The following is an 18,262-nucleotide window of genomic DNA, read 5'->3' as shown; positions in this document are numbered from 1 at the left end:
ATCTAGTGCTAACCACACTTGGCTCGCACGCTGGCCTGTGTGGCTTTGCAGTCTCCTTGCCTGAGTTCCCTCCTTCCTGGCTTCTCATCTTGGTGCAGTAAGCTCCCGGTGCCATCTTGTTTCCTGGGCACCCAGGACCCACCCCACTGCCTTGCCCACTCTCAAGGACAGACCTGTCTTTAAAAACTAAACTATTGCGTGAGAAAAGTCGAATTGAAATTTGCATTTCAGTTTCTTCTGGAGGGATTCTCAGCTTTCATATTTGCTGAGGTAAAGCTTTTGTTTGCCTTTTTCTGTAGCTCTTGGCACAGCCCAGTTTTTGAAGATGGCTAATTTTAAAGTGTATTATGCATTAAAGGTATTTAAAGCAGTCTATAAAAGACTGCACCATGCAGAACACCCAGATCTGCCTCTTTTGCTCCTAGCCATTCTAATCGCTGAATAAAACAGTGAGTAGCAGTTTTTGCATAACTGTGTTCCCAGTTCTCTTGCCTTATGGCAGGAGTTCATCTGGGATCCACAGACCAAATTTGGGGGGCTTGTGAAATTAGTTCCTAATTGTACTCAGTATTTCCTTCCTTTATGAAGGTCACCATGTCACAGTGATATTAGCACTGCTTGTGACTTTGTCATCATTAGAAATCACAGGTATTTTTATGGCACATGTCTTTTTTTTTTTTTTTTTTTTTGAGATGGAGTCTTGCTCTGTCATCCAGGCTGGAATGCAGTGGCACAATCTCGGCTCACTGCAACCTCCCTCTCCTGAGTTCAAGCCATTCTCCTGCCTCAACCTCCCGAGTAGCTGGGACTACAGGCATGTGCCACCACGCCCAGCTAATTTTTTTTTTTTTTTTTTGTATTTTTAGTAGAGATGAGGTTTCACCATGTTGGCCAGGCTGGTCTCGAACTCCTGACCTCAGGTGATCCACCCATCTCGGCCTCCTAAAATGCTAGGATTACAGGCGTGAGCCACGGCGCCTGGCCCTATGGCACATTTCAGTTGTTACAGATGCCTCACAACACCACAGATGCTGATCTCCACTTCAAAATGACAGCAGTAACCAGTCCTGAACTCATTTCTCTCTCCTCTCTCTCTCTCTTTCTCTCTCTCTCTCTCTCTGTCTCACACACACACACGTTGTTATATTGATATGTATCTGTATCTGCCTTCTTTTATAATCCTCATAATTTTATTTGCCTAAAAATATTACTCTGAGAAGGGATCCACAGACTTGCCTGGATTGCCAGAGGGGAGAGGGTCATGGCCAAAAACAAATCACAGAGCCTACATGTGACTTTATCTCAGTATGGCTTTGAAATTACAGTCATCCCTCAGTATCTGAGGGGATTGGTTCCAGGACCCCTGCAGATACCAAATCCTCCAGTGCCTAAGTCCCTCATATGAAAGAGCTTAGTGTTTGCTTATAACCTATGCATGCCCTTCCACATACAAAAAAATCATCTCTAGATTACTGGTAATACCTCATACAATGTAAACGCTACGTAAGTAGTCGTTATACTGTACTGATTTTTAAATTTGTATTTTTTTTTTGTTTTCTTTCCCCAAATTTTCTACCCAAGATTAGTTGAATCTGAGGAAGTGGAGCCCACAGATACAGAGGGCCGACTGTAGTAATTTGACACTTCATTTTTCTTAAGGTGTATGAAGGTCCTTTCCTCTCTATTTGTAAATTGTATGGTGAATAGCAGTATTAAAAAATAAGCTGACTTAAAAGATGTCAGACTCATCTAGGGAAGCCCTTATTAGACATAACGTTTAATGGCAATCTGTGGGTAATAATTACAAAATAAAATGCATATTTGTGAATAAGGATTGAAAAAAGTCTGCTAGCCCTTTATTCATCCAGCTTCATGCTGACTCCTGTGGAGTCCCCCACTTGGTTCCAGCCTCCAGACTGAAGCATCCCCATCGACCATGAAGCCGCTGAGGTGGATGCCCTGGAGTCCCCAGGTGCTATCTGCTGGGAAGCCACTGGCCACATGTGGCTTTGCAAATTTAAATCAATTCAATTAAAATGTAATTGCAAATTCAGGTCCTCAGTCACAAGCCACATTTCATGTGCTCACTAGCCAGCCCTGGCTGGTGGTTTCGACATGTACGTATGTTCCAGCACAAAGGATGTGTCCATCATCACAGGAAGTTCTGTTGTTTAACATGAATTTAGCTTTTCCCTTCAGGTTGTCCTCCATGGATGTCCTCCTCTGGTGCTGAACCGGTGCTTTTCTGCACACACCTGGTCCTGTGGGTATCTACCATGTGTAAGGGATTGTGTGTTAGGCTCCACCTCCTACAGTGCTGAGTGATGAGCGGTACAGGACAGGGGGCATCCATCTGGCAGCCTTTATTGTTGAGTCTCAGCTTGAGGCTTGCATTGGTGAAGTGAGAAGCCATCAGTGACTAGCCTTCCCCTGACCCACAAAGCTGGAGAGAGAGATATGTGAGCTGTTGAGAAAAGTGGCAAGGACTTAACTGTATTTGGTGTCTGCTTCAGAAAAAAAAATGCAAGATTCCTAGTGGAAACAGGAATCCTACATTTCCTGGGCAGATTGTTTAAAGGTGGGTGGGGCCATGGATAGTTGGCGGCGAGAGGAACTTCCCTTGCAGGAGTCCAGGGAGGATGAGAGCAGAAACCTAGAGATGGCAGTGAGTTTGACTCATGTCTTGTATGTAGAGACCCTCTCGCGAGCACAGAACCAGAGTGCCCTTTGGAGGTGGGAAAGGCTTCCTTAAGAGCCGAAGTTGGAGGCCATTGGTCTGTTCTTGGTGTCAAAATCTTAGACACAGAGGGCGTGTGACAGAACCTGTAGATTAGGGGGACAATAGCTTTGTGTGGCCTGTGTGGGCTCTGGTGCCGTATCTCACTGTAAGCTCAGAGGTATTTGGAAATTCACCTGTCTCCATCATTCTGAACACATCACCCCTCCCTCATAAGTTCTGCATCCCACCTTGTAGCCATGGTTGCAGCTCCATGGTTTGGCCAACGGAGCATAGGGTTTGCTTTTAGACACCTAATGGCATGTGGATCAGCAGCTTTACACTCAGTGGCCAGTGGCACTGTCACACTCAGAACCTACTTGGGTAACTGCTCAGCCAGGGTCTCTGATAACAGAGAGTGCTGTTCACTTCGCATTGTGGGAAGACTGTGAGCTTCTGATGCCTCGGTTTGCTCTCCATGGCCCACCTGGGTGCATACCTCTTTTAGAGACAGAGCATTTGAATTGGCGCTCACTTGACATTTGTCTTTCTGGCTTTTCCCAGGACTCCTTGGCAGCAGAGATTGAGGGAACAATGCGCAAGGAGCTGCAGTTGGAAGAGGCCGAGTCTCCAGACATCACGTATGGCCACAGTTTTTACAGTTCTGCGCTTCCCAGAGACCACCTTGTGACCTGTGGTGTTCAAAACCTAGCAGTGTTGAGGCTCTGGGTACCAACAGTGATTGACTATTGTCCTTCCCGGTCCAGATTAAGGGAAATAATAGAACACAGCTGACAGCATCCTTCAGCTCCTCTTACTAGCTTTTGTTAGTGTTAATTTTTATTTATTTACTTTTTAGCAAGGGGGTGTCTCACTTCATTGGCCACGCCAGAGTGCAGTGATGTGATCATAGCTCACTGCAGCCTCGAACTCCTGGGCTCAAGTAATCCTGTTGCCTCAGCCTCTTGAGTAGCTGGGGCTACAGGTGCATGCCACCATTTCCAGCTAATTTAAAAAAATCTTTTGTAGACATGGGGCTTTGCCATGTTGCTTAGGCTGATCTCAAACTCCTGGCTTCAAGTGATCCTCCTGCCTTGGCCTCCCCAGAGCGTTGGGATTACAGGCGTGAGCCACTGGCCTGTGAGCCACTGTGCTCCTCTTCTTCTTAGGTTTTAAAGACAAATTGTGAACTTCCAAAAAGTCCTAGAAAAGGAGATACATGTTTCCCATCTGTCTTAACACAAGCTTCGTCTTGATATAGCTACACGTTTTTATCTTTCATTTCAGTGGAAAACATTTAAAAAATTTAAAATCAACATAGTATGAGATTCAGAGGGCTCTTCAAAGATTTTGTGCAAGGCTTCCATCTCCTTCTGAATACACCTAAGGATAGGAGCTTCTACCATCTCTCTTCCTGACTCAACTCTTGTACTTAGCCTGCCCCAAGGTGTTTGTAAGGAACCTGTGAACCAGATTTCATTGTGTTTTCTCTGTACCCAGACTCCATAGACAGAACTTAAATGAGATCCTGGGAGTGACAGATGTCCAAGAGAGGTTCGGTATATGTGTGACACCCTTTGCACCCCAGAAGGAAGTGGCCATTGTAAAAACATGCCTACCCTTTTCTCTTTAAAAGGGAACAAATGAGCATCAAAGTGTGGTTCTGCTCCTGAAATAACACTTTCCAAAAAATAGACAAATCTAGTATTGATCATCTAATTACAGAAGTGTAAGACTAACTTTAAGTCTTGCTTTTTTTATATGAATATTCATTCTACAAGTGTTCGTGGATCTCTGCTATGTGCTAAGCAGTGAACACGGCTCTGCTGCCGCATGTATTCTAGTGAATATTATGAAAAAAGAAAACTAGGAGACAAAAGTCAACTGAAGTATTTTTATTTGTAGGTTAAGCGTTAGGGATGTAAAACGCAGTTTCACTCTTGCTGGCGTCTTGAGCACAACCGTGGTTCGAGTTCTGGATTTAGTGGGTGTTGCAGCTCTGAAATTTCGCATTGTGAAGGAGGCAGCCAATACCCTAAGAAGCAGGTGGCAGGCACAGGATAGTGGGCTGCCTGGGGACTCGTCACAGGCCAGGTTCCCTTTTGGCTCCTCAGTTGGTCATTTTTGGAGGGTTAAACTCCAGGGTCGTGCCCGCATTTGCTCACTCACGGATGCTGTGCATTCTCCCTAGTCACCAGAAGCGTGTCTTTGAGACAGTAAGAAACATCAACCAGGTCGTCAAGCAGAGATCTCTGACCCCTTCTCCTATGAACATTCCTGGCTCCAACCAGTCCTCGGCCATGAACTCCCTCCTGTCCAGCTGTGTCAGCACGCCCCGGTCCAGCTTCTACGGCAGCGACATAGGTAACGTCGTCCTCGACAACAAGACCAACAGCATCATTCTGGAAACAGAGGCAGCCGACCTGGGGTGAGCAAGCTGGGAGTTTTCACTTCTCTGTTTTGGGGTGAGGAGTGGTAGTATGGATTGCCTGCAGGCTTAGTAATTGTTAAGAGGGAGGTAGATGAGAGTCGCCTGAAAAATACAGACCTGGCCAGGCGTGGTGGCTCATGCCTGTAATCCTAGCACTTTGGGAGGCTGAGGCAGGAGGATTGCCTGAGCTCAGGAGTTTGAGACCAGCCTGGGCAACACTGCAAAACCCCATTCCTACTAAACGTACAAAAAATTAGCTGGGCGGGGTGGCGCTCGCCTGTAATCTCAGCTACTCAGGAGACTGAGGCAGGAGAATCGCTTGAACCCAGGAGGTGGAGGTTGCAGCAAGCTGATAATCGCACCACTGCACTCCAGCCTGGGTGACAGAGTGAGACGCTGTCTCAAAAGAAAAGAAAAAAAAAAAAACCAGACCTTAACAGTTCTCCAAATCTGTTTTACCTACCCACCAAGCCTACGACTATCCTTGATATGATATTTTAATCAGCTTAAAGATGTATAACAATATGATACCAGAAAGTCTGCTATCCTGTGAAATGCTTGCAGGGGAGGATTAATGAATATATATATATATATATATATTTGTTAGTCTTCACGGTAAGGCTACAGAATAGACATTTGTTTTGTGACCCTTTTGTAGTTTGATGTTGGAAAGGCTGAGGACTCAGGCTCTCTATCTTGTGACCAGAATGTGGTCACAAGTTTCAGAGGGTAGGGTGCAGCGGGGGCCAAGGTGCCCAGGACTGGGTTTTCCTCAGGAGTGGTCAGTTCCCCCTTGTCCTGAAGCCCTACAGAACCTACACACACACACACACACACACACACACACACACACACACACACACACACACACACAATTGTCCACTTTGTGCATCGTTTTCCTCTGACTTAATAAAATTGATTTTTCGGGACCAGTTGGATCAGACAGACAGGAAGCTCCTTGATCAGAGCAGGTTTTGTTCAGGGTCTGGGCTTCTTTCCTTCAAGAGGAGAGAGAAGCATCCCTTAAACCAGTTGCCCTTCTGGTAGCCAGGAACAGCAGCCTACAGGTTTCTTCCTAAAGATTCTTGAGGGAGATGTTTAGAGGGACTGAATTTACCTAGTCTGTGTGCAAAATATTCATCCCACCTTAGTCCTCACCCCCCCTCAACCCCACTAAAAAAGACCCCTGGCTGGTCAGTAGTTCTGGACAAGCATTTGTTTCCCCCTTTTGCCTAAATGTCAGCTGCTTGCCTTGGTTCCCATGGAGAATCCTGCAGCCCCAGGGAACGTCCTCCCCTGTGCATTGAGCAGTTGGGCCTCTGTGCTGTTGGAGACTGGCTAGCGTTCCACCCTCACACCCCTTTCTTCTTCCAGAAATGATGAGCGGAGTAAGAAGCTGGGGACGCCGGGCACCCCAGGCTCCCACGACCTGGAGACAGCACTGAGGCGGCTGTCCCTGCGCCGGGAGAACTACCTCTCGGAGAGGAGGTTCTTTGAGGAGGAGCAAGAGAGGAAGCTCCAGGAGCTGGCGGAGAAGGGCGAGCTGCGCAGTGGCTCCCTCACACCCACTGAGAGCATCATGTCCCTGGGCACGCACTCCCGCTTCTCCGAGTTCACCGGCTTCTCCGGCATGTCCTTCAGCAGCCGCTCCTACCTGCCCGAGAAGCTCCAGATCGTGAAGCCGCTGGAAGGTGATCGCGCGGGGCCTCGGCCTCTCTCTGTCCTCCTGGGGGACTCCCTGTGGTCCCTGATCCACCTGCGGAAGGCGGGTCACCTCTGTCACGCCTACTCCTTTTTCTTCCGAGACAGCCACCCGCGCTGCTGGTTTGAGTTCCTCTGAGGGTGGCGCTCAGCCTAGGCCTCCATCCCTTCCCTCTGGCTGGCAGGTGTGACAGTGCACACATAGGCCACCAAACTCACCAAGGAGAGACAGGCATGTGCACTGTGGTCTTCTGGTTATTTCCTTTGCCTTTAGAACCTTAGAAATAAAAACCTTTTGTGGCAGTAGAGGCATTGCTAACAGATTCAAAAATTAATTAGGTTTTGCCTGTGGGTGTGAGGAATGCAGAGAATTAACGCTTTAGCTTCTCTGAAGTTTTGGTGTCAGGGAGAGGTTCCAAGCAAACTCTATTAAATGGGGATTTTTTTTTTTTTTTCCCGTAACCACCTGAATGTGATTTGTGGGCTTATGTGTTTTGATTTGAACTTCATATAACAAGGTTGTGGCTTTTGGCAGATGCATTATGTTCTGAGCTCGGCTCCTAGAGTCTACAATTTGGAGCCCAGGGAGGGGGGTGGCTGTGGAGACAGTGAGTTTTGTACCTCCTTAAGCCACCCTTTTCCAGGGGCAGTTCATATTTTAGTATCAGGGGCACCTCAGATGATTAAACTCATGGAAAAACTTCTTCCTCCCTCCCTCCCTCTCTTGCTCTTTCCCTCCCTCCTTTTTTTTTTAGGCACTTAAAAATGTTTTCCCTCTACATACCACCACCCTGCCCAAGAGCCACCAAGTGTTTATATTTTTCATTTTTTACTCCTTTAGTTTTGAAAGCCATGTAAGTTTGAGAAGCTATTTTAAAACTATGTTACACTTACGATGCAAAGCCAAATCAAAACTTCTGTAAGGCAGAACCTACCCAACTTTTAAAAATTAGTGTCCCTTCTAAGGAGCCTTCTAAGACGTTTTTTCCTAATCACCCCGATGACATTTTAATACCACAGATATATTGTTTATGTACTATATGTATATCCATATACAGTATACATAAACAATACATAAATAGTATATCTATGGTATTAAAATAAAAACAATCCAATTATATTCACCCCAAAAGAACCTGTTTTTGCCCCTCGGGAGCAATATTGCCCCCATGAGAACGCGTGCTATAAGGTAAGGCTGTGCTTGTTAAAGACCCAGGACATGACTGGGTTCCATAGTCTCCAGAGGAAGAGGGTGGGCTAGTTTGTTTCTATGATTATTTTAAAATTGTATAATTGGGGTCCTTCTTAGAGTTCCAAAAAGGTATGGCTTTCTCTTTTTTGATTATTTATTTCGTTGTAAGCTTGGTGATTGTTTTCTGATCTACAGTGTGTCTGTTCTTTCAATAAAATCTTTCATTTCTGCAATTTTACTTTCTGCCTTACTTTTCTTTTTTCTCCTTTGTCACTCAAAAATCATTGGAATTTATCATCTCTGTCTTGTCTGCTTTCTATATTTGACTCTGTGTTTCATTAGATCATTTAAGAATATGTTTTTGAATTTATTTTCAAAGCACACGTTTTAGCCAGTTCATCTTTATTTCTTTTAATTTTGTGACTTGGCAGTATTTTTGTGATCAGTTAATAGGATAATAGGAAATCCTGTTAGATTAGCGAGGTAAATTTCATCTGTAGTGCTCTGCTACCCAGGAGGCTAAATCAATACCATTGAAAAGTTATTTGTCTTATCACAGTGGCCTATAACACAACCTCATGATATAGATCCTTTAGGCTCCATTTTGTAGTTCTCTGACTTCTTAACTGTTTATTTATGTATTTAGTTTTTGAGACAGGGTCTCGCTCTGTCACGTAGGCTGCAGTATGGTGATGTGATCACAGCTCCCTACAAGCTTGAATTCCTGGGTTCAAGCAATCCTCCCGCCTCAGCTTCCCAAGTAGCTAGGACTACAGGAGTGCACCACCACACCTGGCTAATTTATTTATTTGTAGAGACAGGGTCTTACTATGTTGCCCAGGCTGGTCTTGAACCTTTGCCCTCAAGTTACCCTTCCACTTCAGCCTCCCAAAGTGTTAAGATTACAGGCGTGAATCACCACACCTGGCTCAGACTTCTTAGCTGTTACAACCAATATTTTCTTTTTTCCCTCCCCTCTACAGTTATTTTTTTGTGTTACCATGTTTAATATGATAAGATGGGATGCTGACACAGAAGTCAGCCTGGGCCAGGTTCAGTACAGCTCTGACTGTGACATTAGATAAATCACCCCACTTTTTGAGCCCTGTTTCCTATTTAGTTGTAGTTATGACATAGGCTGATAGCTATCAAACCAGATTCTGGTGAGGAGTAAATGAGAAGCATTTTATATTGTACCTGGCATCTAATAGGTGCTTATTAAAATGTTGGCTTCCCAAGCTTGCTCCAGTCCAGGTCTGTAGGGCTAAGTTACTAGTGTTGAGATCTGGACCAGCACTAGGGTCATGTTCTTAAATTATCTTTTTCTGTTGGCCCACTGAGAAGCTAGTAAGATTCCCATGATCACCATCAGCCCAGGTAAGTGGACCTGGGGGGAGGTCCCGAGAGACTGTTGGCTGAGATCACAGCAGATAGCCAATCAGTGTCTTCCATCTGGCTCCCTTACCTGTTAATTAATCTTGCCATCTGCTTATGGTGAAAGCCAAAATAGCTAAGTGTTTAAGAGTGCTAGCAATCTCTTGTCTCTTCATCTTACCTTACCAGTTTTAAGCAGGTGAATAACAAACAGCATTCAAACTAGAAAGATATCCGCCTTAAAAAGACCAAGGCAGGGAGTATTTTTTTCCTGTAATTTGCACTTCCTTTCTGCTTAATCATAACCAAGGTAGCATTTTCAAATAAATAATATGTAAATAAGGGAAAGGATACATTTTGAAGCTGTGCATTATCCAGCAGGTTTCGTTCTAGTGTCTAAACCCTGATGCTTCTCTGACATCAGTGGATTTTGGAGTTTCCTCTCCTTTGATGACTTGAAAATGTTTTAGCTGGAACACTGGGGTATGGAAGGAAAGCAGAGGGGGAAAGACACCATGACCATAGTTAAGTTTTCCCCACTGTCCATGCCCTTTTCCCATAGAACTTTATCTTAGGGCCAACCAGGAACATGAAGCTTCCTCTCTTTCCTTGCCCTGTTTGCCCAACTCCTGCCTGATTTTAATGTGGGTGAGAGGAGTGAGCAGGTCTTGAGTTGGTAATGGGAGGTAGCTCGTATTACAGTGTTTGGCAAGTAAAGAAGCCAGGCTGGGGAATGAGCTGGAGAAATGGAAAGAAGAGGCAACTTGGGCTCTGAATGAGATGCAATTCAAAGGCCGGGCACGGTGGCTCAAGCCTGTAATCCCAGCACTTTGGGAGGCCGAGACGGGCGGATCACGAGGTCAGGAGATTGAGACCATCCTGGCTAACACGGTGAAACCCCGTCTCTACTAAAAAATACAAAAAACTAGCCGGGCGAGGTGGCGGGCGCTTGTAGTCCCAGCTACTTGGGAGGCTGAGGCAGGAGAATGGCGTAAACCCGGGAGGCGGAGCTTGCAGTGAGCTGAGATCCGGCCACTGCACTCCAGCCTGGGCGACAGAGCGAGACTCCGTCTCAAAAAAAAAAAAAAAAAAAAAAAGATGCAATTCATATTTATTTTTTAATTCGTACACCTTCTTGTGTCAAAGGAAGGACTCCAGGCAGCCAGAAGATTGGTAGAATTCCCACATGGTGGTTTAGGCAGCAGCAGGGAGGTGAGGCATGAGGTGTTCTGCCCAGTTGATGGGCTTGGCAAACCCCACTGGGAACTTGAAACCAGCCAGGAGTGGAGATAGTCCATGAGCCCCACAGCATGACATAACTGAAATAACACAGTCAGGTTTGAGAAAGCACCTGCATGGGAATCTAGAAAGCCATTCAGGTGTGTTATTGACTAGGTTTCGGAGACTCTCATGTGTGAGGCCTCTCACTGCTGAGGGTTAAGAGAATGGACACTGAAGCCAGCCTTGGTTTCAGTCCCAGATCAGTCAAGCCACTTGCCAGCTATGCAGCCTCTAGCAAGTTACTTTCCCTTCCTGTACTCAAGTTTCCTTGAGTACAGTGGCTTCTTTAAGACTTCTCGTGGTGCTGTTTTGTTATCAGGAATGTGCCTGCACAGCCAGTGAGCATTTATACCAGGGCCCATTAGGTAGTGTGAATGCGAGTCCCCAGGGACAGCAGAGAACTCCTATCAGCAGGAATGTCTTCTGGCAGGCCCTGGACAGCCATCTGGAAATTCTGCTGCTGACCTTTTGTGCAGCTGGGACACCGATGTCCTTCTTGTTCTCAGACCTGTGGGTTTTGATGGATGGGCAGTGTGAAAACTTGGTCTTTAGTTTTGAACCCCAGCTATGCCGCCACTAATTAAGTGGCTTTGGAAAGTTATCTAACTTCAGGCAGCCACCATGCCCCTATCTGTAAAGTGTTTAATCATACTTAGTTCCTAGGTTGGTTTTGAGGAGTGAGTTGGTATAATACATGTAAAACAAACTGCCATGCAGGCCTGCCTCAATATAGGGAAGCTTAATTTTAAAAAAATCACAGCGATGCTGTGGCGTCTGGGACTCGGGAGCCCGTGAACTGGTCTCCGCAGGTCTGCGTAGCCCCGGCCTTGTTTACACGGTGTTGCTAGCATGCACCCTTCCTTTAGGAAGTGGGTCCACAGCTTCCTTCAGATTCTCAAAACATCCGAGAGTTAAGAACCACAGCTCTAGAGCAAGGTTTCTCAACCCCAGCCCTGTTGACATTTGGGGCCAGTTCGTTCTTTGTTGTGGGGGCTGTCCTGTACATTGTGGGATGTTTTGCAGCATCTCTGGCTTTTACCCCCTAGATGCCATTAGCACTAGATGCCGTTCCTCCACAGCTGTGACAACCAAATGTGTCTCCAGACATTACCAAATGTCCCTGGGCAGGGGAGGCGTATGGGGCGCAAAATCGACCCTAGTTGAGAACACCGCTCTAGATGCATCTTAGTACCTAGTGAGGGAACAGATATGTGATACCCTCTTTCATTGTATGTCATTCTTTCCTATTTCTTTTTTTCTTGAATTTAGAGTATTTTCTATTTACATTTAATAGATCCAGATTAAGTATGTTGCTGTTGTACCCGTGAACTCTTAAAACTGGGATAAACCTTCCTGTGGGTGTCTAGGAACTCGTTAAACATGTATTGGCAGTGTGCACCTTTTTTTTCCTTTTAAGCGGATTTGAAATTGCTCATTTAGAAATCCCTTTCAAGCTTCCCTGGCTAAGATTGACCCATGAGAAGTTATTTCCAAGGGGTGTTTGGAAATGGCAGACTCTCTGCGCACACCATGGGGCCTCTCCCTCACCCTATCACCTCCCACCTTGGCCTGCCTGCATTCCGTTGTCTTTTGTCTTGACTTCCTGAGCTGCTGGCTCCTGGCATCCTTGACTCCCTTTCCTTCGCTCACCAGGGCAGCCTGGTATCCTGGAGGGCTTCTTGCCTACCCCGGAAGTATACCCTTGGTAAACCAGTGGTGACTGCCCGAGCATCCATTTGTGCAGGAAGGCGCCTGCCTTCCAGTGCCCAAGAACCTCTTCAGAAGTCTCTCCTTTGAGCATGGAATATTTATTTGTGTGGCCATGCACATTTGAGTGCCTTCTGCATCTGTAGAATGGGGCTAGCCCTGCGAGCCTCACGGGCCATGCACTAGCATGGTGTCATGTGAGGCATTAATAAGTGTTCCAAGGTAAAAAGGGTTGCTCTGTCAAGTAAGTTGGGCAAAAACACTGTAACACACTAAAGGTTCTGTGATGCCCCTCAGTAAAAACACTTCCATTTCCTGAGCATGCTTGGCCTAGGAACACTTCTCTTTGTAGAGCACCTGTGACACCTTGAGGTCTTCAGGGACACACTCCGGTGTTATTACAGACCTTGCATGATGTCATCTGAGTCCTGGGGTTTGGTGTCATCAAGAAGATGGGCTCCCTGGCTTTAGACCTCCATGTGGACTTACTGTGTTCTTAAATCACACCTCTTTAACCCGATTCCTTCTCCCTAACCCAGCAGCCTCTCAGAGTTGCTGGCAAAATACCGAAAACCTAAGTAAAGGAGGTGATGGTCACATCTACCACATATCTCTGTGTGCTGCTTTCATTTCTTTTTGCTTTCCTCTTGCTGTGGGTCCTGGGCTTGCTTGGCTTGGCATGGTCTTATTCTGCCTGAGCTTATGTCTTCCCTGTTCCCAGGAGTGTGTATTTGGCCTAGAATCAGTACATGTGGCCCCCGTTTTGTGCTTATCTTGCCATTTTCCCCCTTCCATTTTGTAAAATGAGAAGGTGTTGAGTTCTGGGGCGGACATCGGTTGATTAAAATAAAGACCTCGCCACCAAACCTCTTTTGCACATACTATGGTGTGGATTTTACTTAAAAAAAACAAAAAATTGTTGATTTCTTAACTTGGTACCGCTTCTGATCATGGTAGGGTTTGGCTACTGTTTCATGCAGGAAGGGCGAAGGCAGCTCCACTGAAGTTCCCCCTGCAGTCCACCTGGAGGCCCAGACCCTGCTGGGGTTCACGCTAAGCACTTTGAGGGTGGTAAACAGCCATTGTCTTGGACTTCCATCCTAACCCTCTCTTCTCCTTGTCCCCCTTCTTCCATTCCCTTTCTCCTGCAAGGTTCTGCCACCCTTCACCACTGGCAGCAGTTGGCCCAGCCTCACCTTGGGGGCATCCTGGACCCCCGGCCTGGTGTGGTCACCAAGGGCTTCCGGACACTGGATGTTGACTTGGACGAAGTGTACTGCCTTAACGACTTTGAAGAAGATGACACAGGTGACCACATTTCTCTCCCGCGCCTAGCTACCTCCACGCCAGTTCAGCACCCAGAGACCTCAGGTGAGAGGTCCCGAGCCCATGCGACTGTCTCAGGCAGCAGAAGTTACCCGAGCCGGCCTCAGGCTTCCCCAGAGGAGATGCAGGAGCCAGCGGCCACGGAGGAGGAGGAGGAGGAGGGGTCTGGTGAGGGCACCACGATAAGTCCTGTAAACTTGGCACCTTTCCCGGAGGCAGAGTTTTGGGCCATTCTCACCTCTGTTCCGGGCACCATCCGTAGTGGCTCTCTGTCTGTAGCTTCCGCTCGTCTGTGTGGGTGATGATTAAAGCATTCTCATTGCACAGTTCTGTTTTTAAATACAGAGTCTGATGACTCCTATTTGTAACAATGGGTATAGCTCCCCTGCCCATCTGGGAGGTGCATGGCCCAGCAGGGATCATAAAGTGGGAGCAGGAAAGGCTGCTAAAAAAAAAAAAAAAGGTGGGCTTTGGGGCCCCTGAAAAACATCGGTACCCTTCTTCCTGGTCTGGGTGGCTCCCTGAGTCTAAGGGGAAGATTCTCAAGTCCCCTGGTGATTTCCAAGTGGAGCTGAGCAGTTTTAGGGAAATTGAATGCTGGGTCAACAAATGAGATCATCTGTTACCTGTATGCTGTATTAAAATAGAAAGAACCAGGAAAGGTTCAGGATTTCAGATACTTCATCAGCCTTTTCACTTTCCCAACTTCAATGGAGGTGTATATGTCATTTTCTTTTCAGCTTACACATATGTTCAAAGTGGATTTTTATAAAGTGTTTTAGCAATACTCCTTAACCAAATAAACCTTTGAAGAATGTCACTGAGCTTTTCCAGAGAGAAGACCCTAGATGAAGCTGGAAAAGAGCTCTGGCTGACTCCACCCACTGCACCCAAGCGTTAAAGGTGTGGCCATGAGTTTACAGAATTACCCACATCCCAGTTGCCACTGGGATGAAAAGCTTTGTGCTCAGAGCCCTGGGAATCATGGGATCACATGGTTACTGTTTATCCCAACAGCATGCTCTGCCTAGACTGGACCTCCCAGCCCCTTGTGTTGGGAAGACAAAGCTTTTGTGGAGTCAGGGGAGAGACTGAGAAAAAAATGAATTAACCTTGTGTTGTCATCCTCATGACATTCCCGAGGATTCACCAGGTTTGAAGCGAGGACATTCATCTTTGTGATTCGTAATTTTCATTTGTGAAGGCCACAACACTCCCCTTGAAATACAGGGCAGGAAAGAGCTGAGGTTCTCCCATTCCCCTGGCGAATTTCAGACAGCTGTGGTCAAGGGATTTTATTTGGGATCAACTTTTCCTTTTTTCCTTGACATTAATTTTAGAGAAGTCATCAAGTCATGTGATTTGTTTAGTACATAGGTTTGTTTATGGTTTGATTTTTTTTAAAGCAGTTAAATTACTAGATTAAGCTTGTGAGGGAATGAAAATGTTTTTTTATTTCGTATCTACACACTTGAAAAAGGGAAACCAGCTGCGGTACTGTCCCAGTTTTGTCATCAGCACCAGTGGCCATCAGGAAGGCAGGTGGTGGTGCAGGAACACGATGCCTGGCTGGTTTTTGTGGCTGCAGGGGTAGGCACCATGCTGATTGGGATACTCCCCTACAACCTTACAGGTAGAATAGAAGGTGAGTTCTGGAAGTGCAAAGAAGCACCTTTAGGTGTACCTTCTAGAAGTTGTACAGAAGGACTAAGGCTTATCAAGTCAACAAAGAACTTACCTTGGAGGACAGAGAGAGAGAAGGGACCAATAATGAGGACTGGGGACATCCTGACCACTCTCCTTAACATAAACACTGACATTTTTCTTGCTTGTTCCCTCTGTACTCAAACCTGTAGCAAATTCATCTTAGAAACACTATTTGAGGAGGGGCATGAACATTTATAGTTGAAACTGTAGAAAGGGTCAGGTTGGAGGTGTGTAATAATTACCTAGGTTGCCACAGGTAATTTAGGAAGGGTCTGACCATTTAGATGAGAATTCTTTGGGGCTTATTTTCTGGGTAATGTTCATCTTTAAAAACTGGCTTCAGGAGAGGGGGAGAGGGGTGAACAATGAATTGGCTCTATTTTCTCCATTGGGAATTACAGGACCATTTTGATTCTCAGAATGTAAAAAGCATATCATCATCCTGGAGGTCCCAAGCAGCTCTATGCTTGCCATCATGGAGACACAGGCAGACAGATAAGCTTTATGGGGAAGGCTTGGGGCATCCTCTGTCTTGGGATGTGTATCCACGGTGTCTCGTCCCTGCCTTTTAATCCGTCCTCTATGCTTGGGCTTTTCTGTTGCCAAACAGTACTATCCCAGGAGCTGCTGTCTGCCTGGGAAGACTCAGTAGGGAGGCACTTTAGAGACAGAAGGTGATGAACCTTTTTATGTGCAGCTGGTATGATAGAAGGAAACTGGGAAGACTTGTATGCTAGGCAGTTTTGTCCAGAGCCTGCTGTCCCATGGAGAAAATCTTTTAAGCACTGAAAAAATTTGGTTAATGTATTTAAATGTATTATTTGAAGCATCATTCACTTGTTGATTTTTATAATTCCATGTCTTAAAAAGGATGATTCCATGTTATTGTATTGTAAATAATTTAGATGATTAAAATGGATTGTTAAAAAAGTTTTAGATTACAGTTTTACTTTATTTCAGTGATATGTTTTATGTTTTAATTTATATAGAAAGTATACCTTATCAGAACTAGTCATCATCTTGTTCTGTCAGTACTCTGTATTTTAGGTATTTGTGTGGGGAAGAGCCTGCATGTGGCAAAGGACTAAGAGTTAAAGTCACACAGTTAAATCGGTAGTTGGCTAGTGGATGAGCAGTTCAGATGAATTATCTTGAATGCCTTGATCCTTAAAGGTGAGAGAAGTGGGATTAAAGCCACATGGATAGAGAAAATTGATGGTCAATTTATTTTAATGCTTTTATGCATCAAGACTGATTCATATTGAGGGGAGGTATCCTCAAAAACTTACACGAATCATGGCATCTTGACATCTTACCTGGCAGTGACCTGGCAGTAGAACCTTGTCCTAATTGGAGCTGAGATTTTTTTTTTTTTTTTTTTGAGACAAGAGTCTCACTCTGTTGCCTAGGCTGGAATGCAATGGCGTAGTCTCAGCTCACTGCAACCTCCGTCTCCCAGGTTCAAGTCATTTCCCTGCCTCAGCCTCCCAAGTAGCTGGGACTATAGGCACACATCACCACGCCCAGCTAATTTTTGTATTTTTGAAGAGACGGGCTTTCACCCTGTTAACCAGGCTGGTCTCAGACTCCTGGCTTCAAGTGATCTGCCCGCCTTGCCTCCCAAAGTGCTGGGATTACTGGTGTGAGCCACCACACCTGACCTGGAGCTGAGATCTTAAAGTCAGAGTGGAAGACAAAAAACACAGTTGGCTAAAATTGCCCTTGAAAAATTCCCTAAATCTTCAGCAACTGGGCCACCAAGGCAAAAGCCAAGAATCAGCTGCTTTTGTTGCCTCCTTGTTTGAAACATAGGCCCAAGGTCAGGAGCAGTGACTGGGTGAGGAAAGGGCCGAGAAGGGCTTGTGGTAGGAAGGAGCCAGGCAGAGTCAGGCAGCAGGGTGTTCCCGCAGCTTTGCCAAGGCCAGGCAGCTAGAGCAAAGCTGAGCCAGCTCGTATCCTGTCCCCACTTCAGTCCACCACAGACCACAGAAGTGGGGTTCAGACAGGCTTGTGAGAAGTTGGTTTGGGGGCTTGATGGGTCTGGAAAGAAAAGTCTGGTATGCTCGATTCACAGACCCTTGGGTACAGGGAAGTTCCTTCCCATTGTCTACATTGAGAGAGTTGATGTGAGTTCCCACGCTGTTGGGAACACTTTTCGATTCAGCCTGGTTCTGTGGCAGTTATGAGGGAGTTTGGTTGTTACGGACAGAGTGGATGGTTGGCTCACACCCACCTGTATTATGAGATGCTAAGGGAAGCCCTGTGCTCTTCCATCAGAATATATATTAAGCCAGAGTAAAACAGGCCAACTGCCACCTGCAAGTGGAAAAATGAATGAAGAATGAAAGAATTGATTCCTTCAAAACAAATAGCATAGAGTCAGCTCTGCTTAAAATGTCCAGAACAAAGCCCACTTGTTGAGCATTTTCTCTCTGGTGTCCTCACCTCTGAACACTAGAGAGGGTCCCCTGGTGCTCCTGGAGGCACGTGGGTTGCTGAGGAGTAGGTGTCTGAACCTGACACCCTTCTAATGTGGAGGGCTCTTGCGGGAGCACCCGGTGTTGAGGGGAGGAGCTGTGCAACCGCACTGTCTAGTAAAGCACAGGGGAAGTGCTCTCTTGTGCTGGCCTTGAACGCACCAGCCGGGAAAGGTCTTGATGCAGCTCAGCCAGGCCAGCTCCCTTCACCTGTTGGTGTCTGCCACAGAAGGAAGGGCAAGAGGACAAAAGGGCATGGGGTCCAGCTTTGTTGGTGTCTGAAGACTACAAAGGGATTTCTGCGTTTACCCTCTTGACATTTTAACAGCATTCTAAAAATCCCCCTTTCT

General features: G+C 46.1%; 1 protein-coding gene across 8 annotated transcripts in view; it reads left to right on the top strand.

Moving 5' to 3' along the window:
* TRAK1 (trafficking kinesin protein 1) overlaps positions 1 to 18,262 on the top strand; it is a 215,195-nt gene that overhangs the window by 184,888 nt on the left and 12,045 nt on the right. For 4 of the 8 annotated variants that reach the window (XM_017876387.1, XM_017876382.1, XM_017876386.1 and 1 more), the window contains 4 exons: positions 3,281 to 3,357; positions 4,908 to 5,144; positions 6,522 to 6,838; positions 13,555 to 13,896. In XM_017876387.1, coding sequence (XP_017731876.1) covers positions 3,281 to 3,357; positions 4,908 to 5,144; positions 6,522 to 6,838; positions 13,555 to 13,896 — 973 coding nt within the window. Of the gene's footprint in view, positions 1 to 3,280; positions 3,358 to 4,907; positions 5,145 to 6,521; positions 6,839 to 13,554; positions 16,360 to 18,262 lie in introns of those variants that run through there. The other 4 variants (XM_017876390.1, XM_017876389.1, XM_017876385.1 and 1 more) reach the window with 3 other exon arrangements.

Source organism: Rhinopithecus bieti, unplaced genomic scaffold (genome assembly GCF_001698545.2).
Source record: "Rhinopithecus bieti isolate Rb0 unplaced genomic scaffold, ASM169854v2 scaffold_9581, whole genome shotgun sequence".
Lineage (NCBI taxonomy): Eukaryota > Metazoa > Chordata > Mammalia > Primates > Cercopithecidae > Rhinopithecus > Rhinopithecus bieti.
This window is presented reverse-complemented; position numbering and strand designations above follow the sequence as displayed.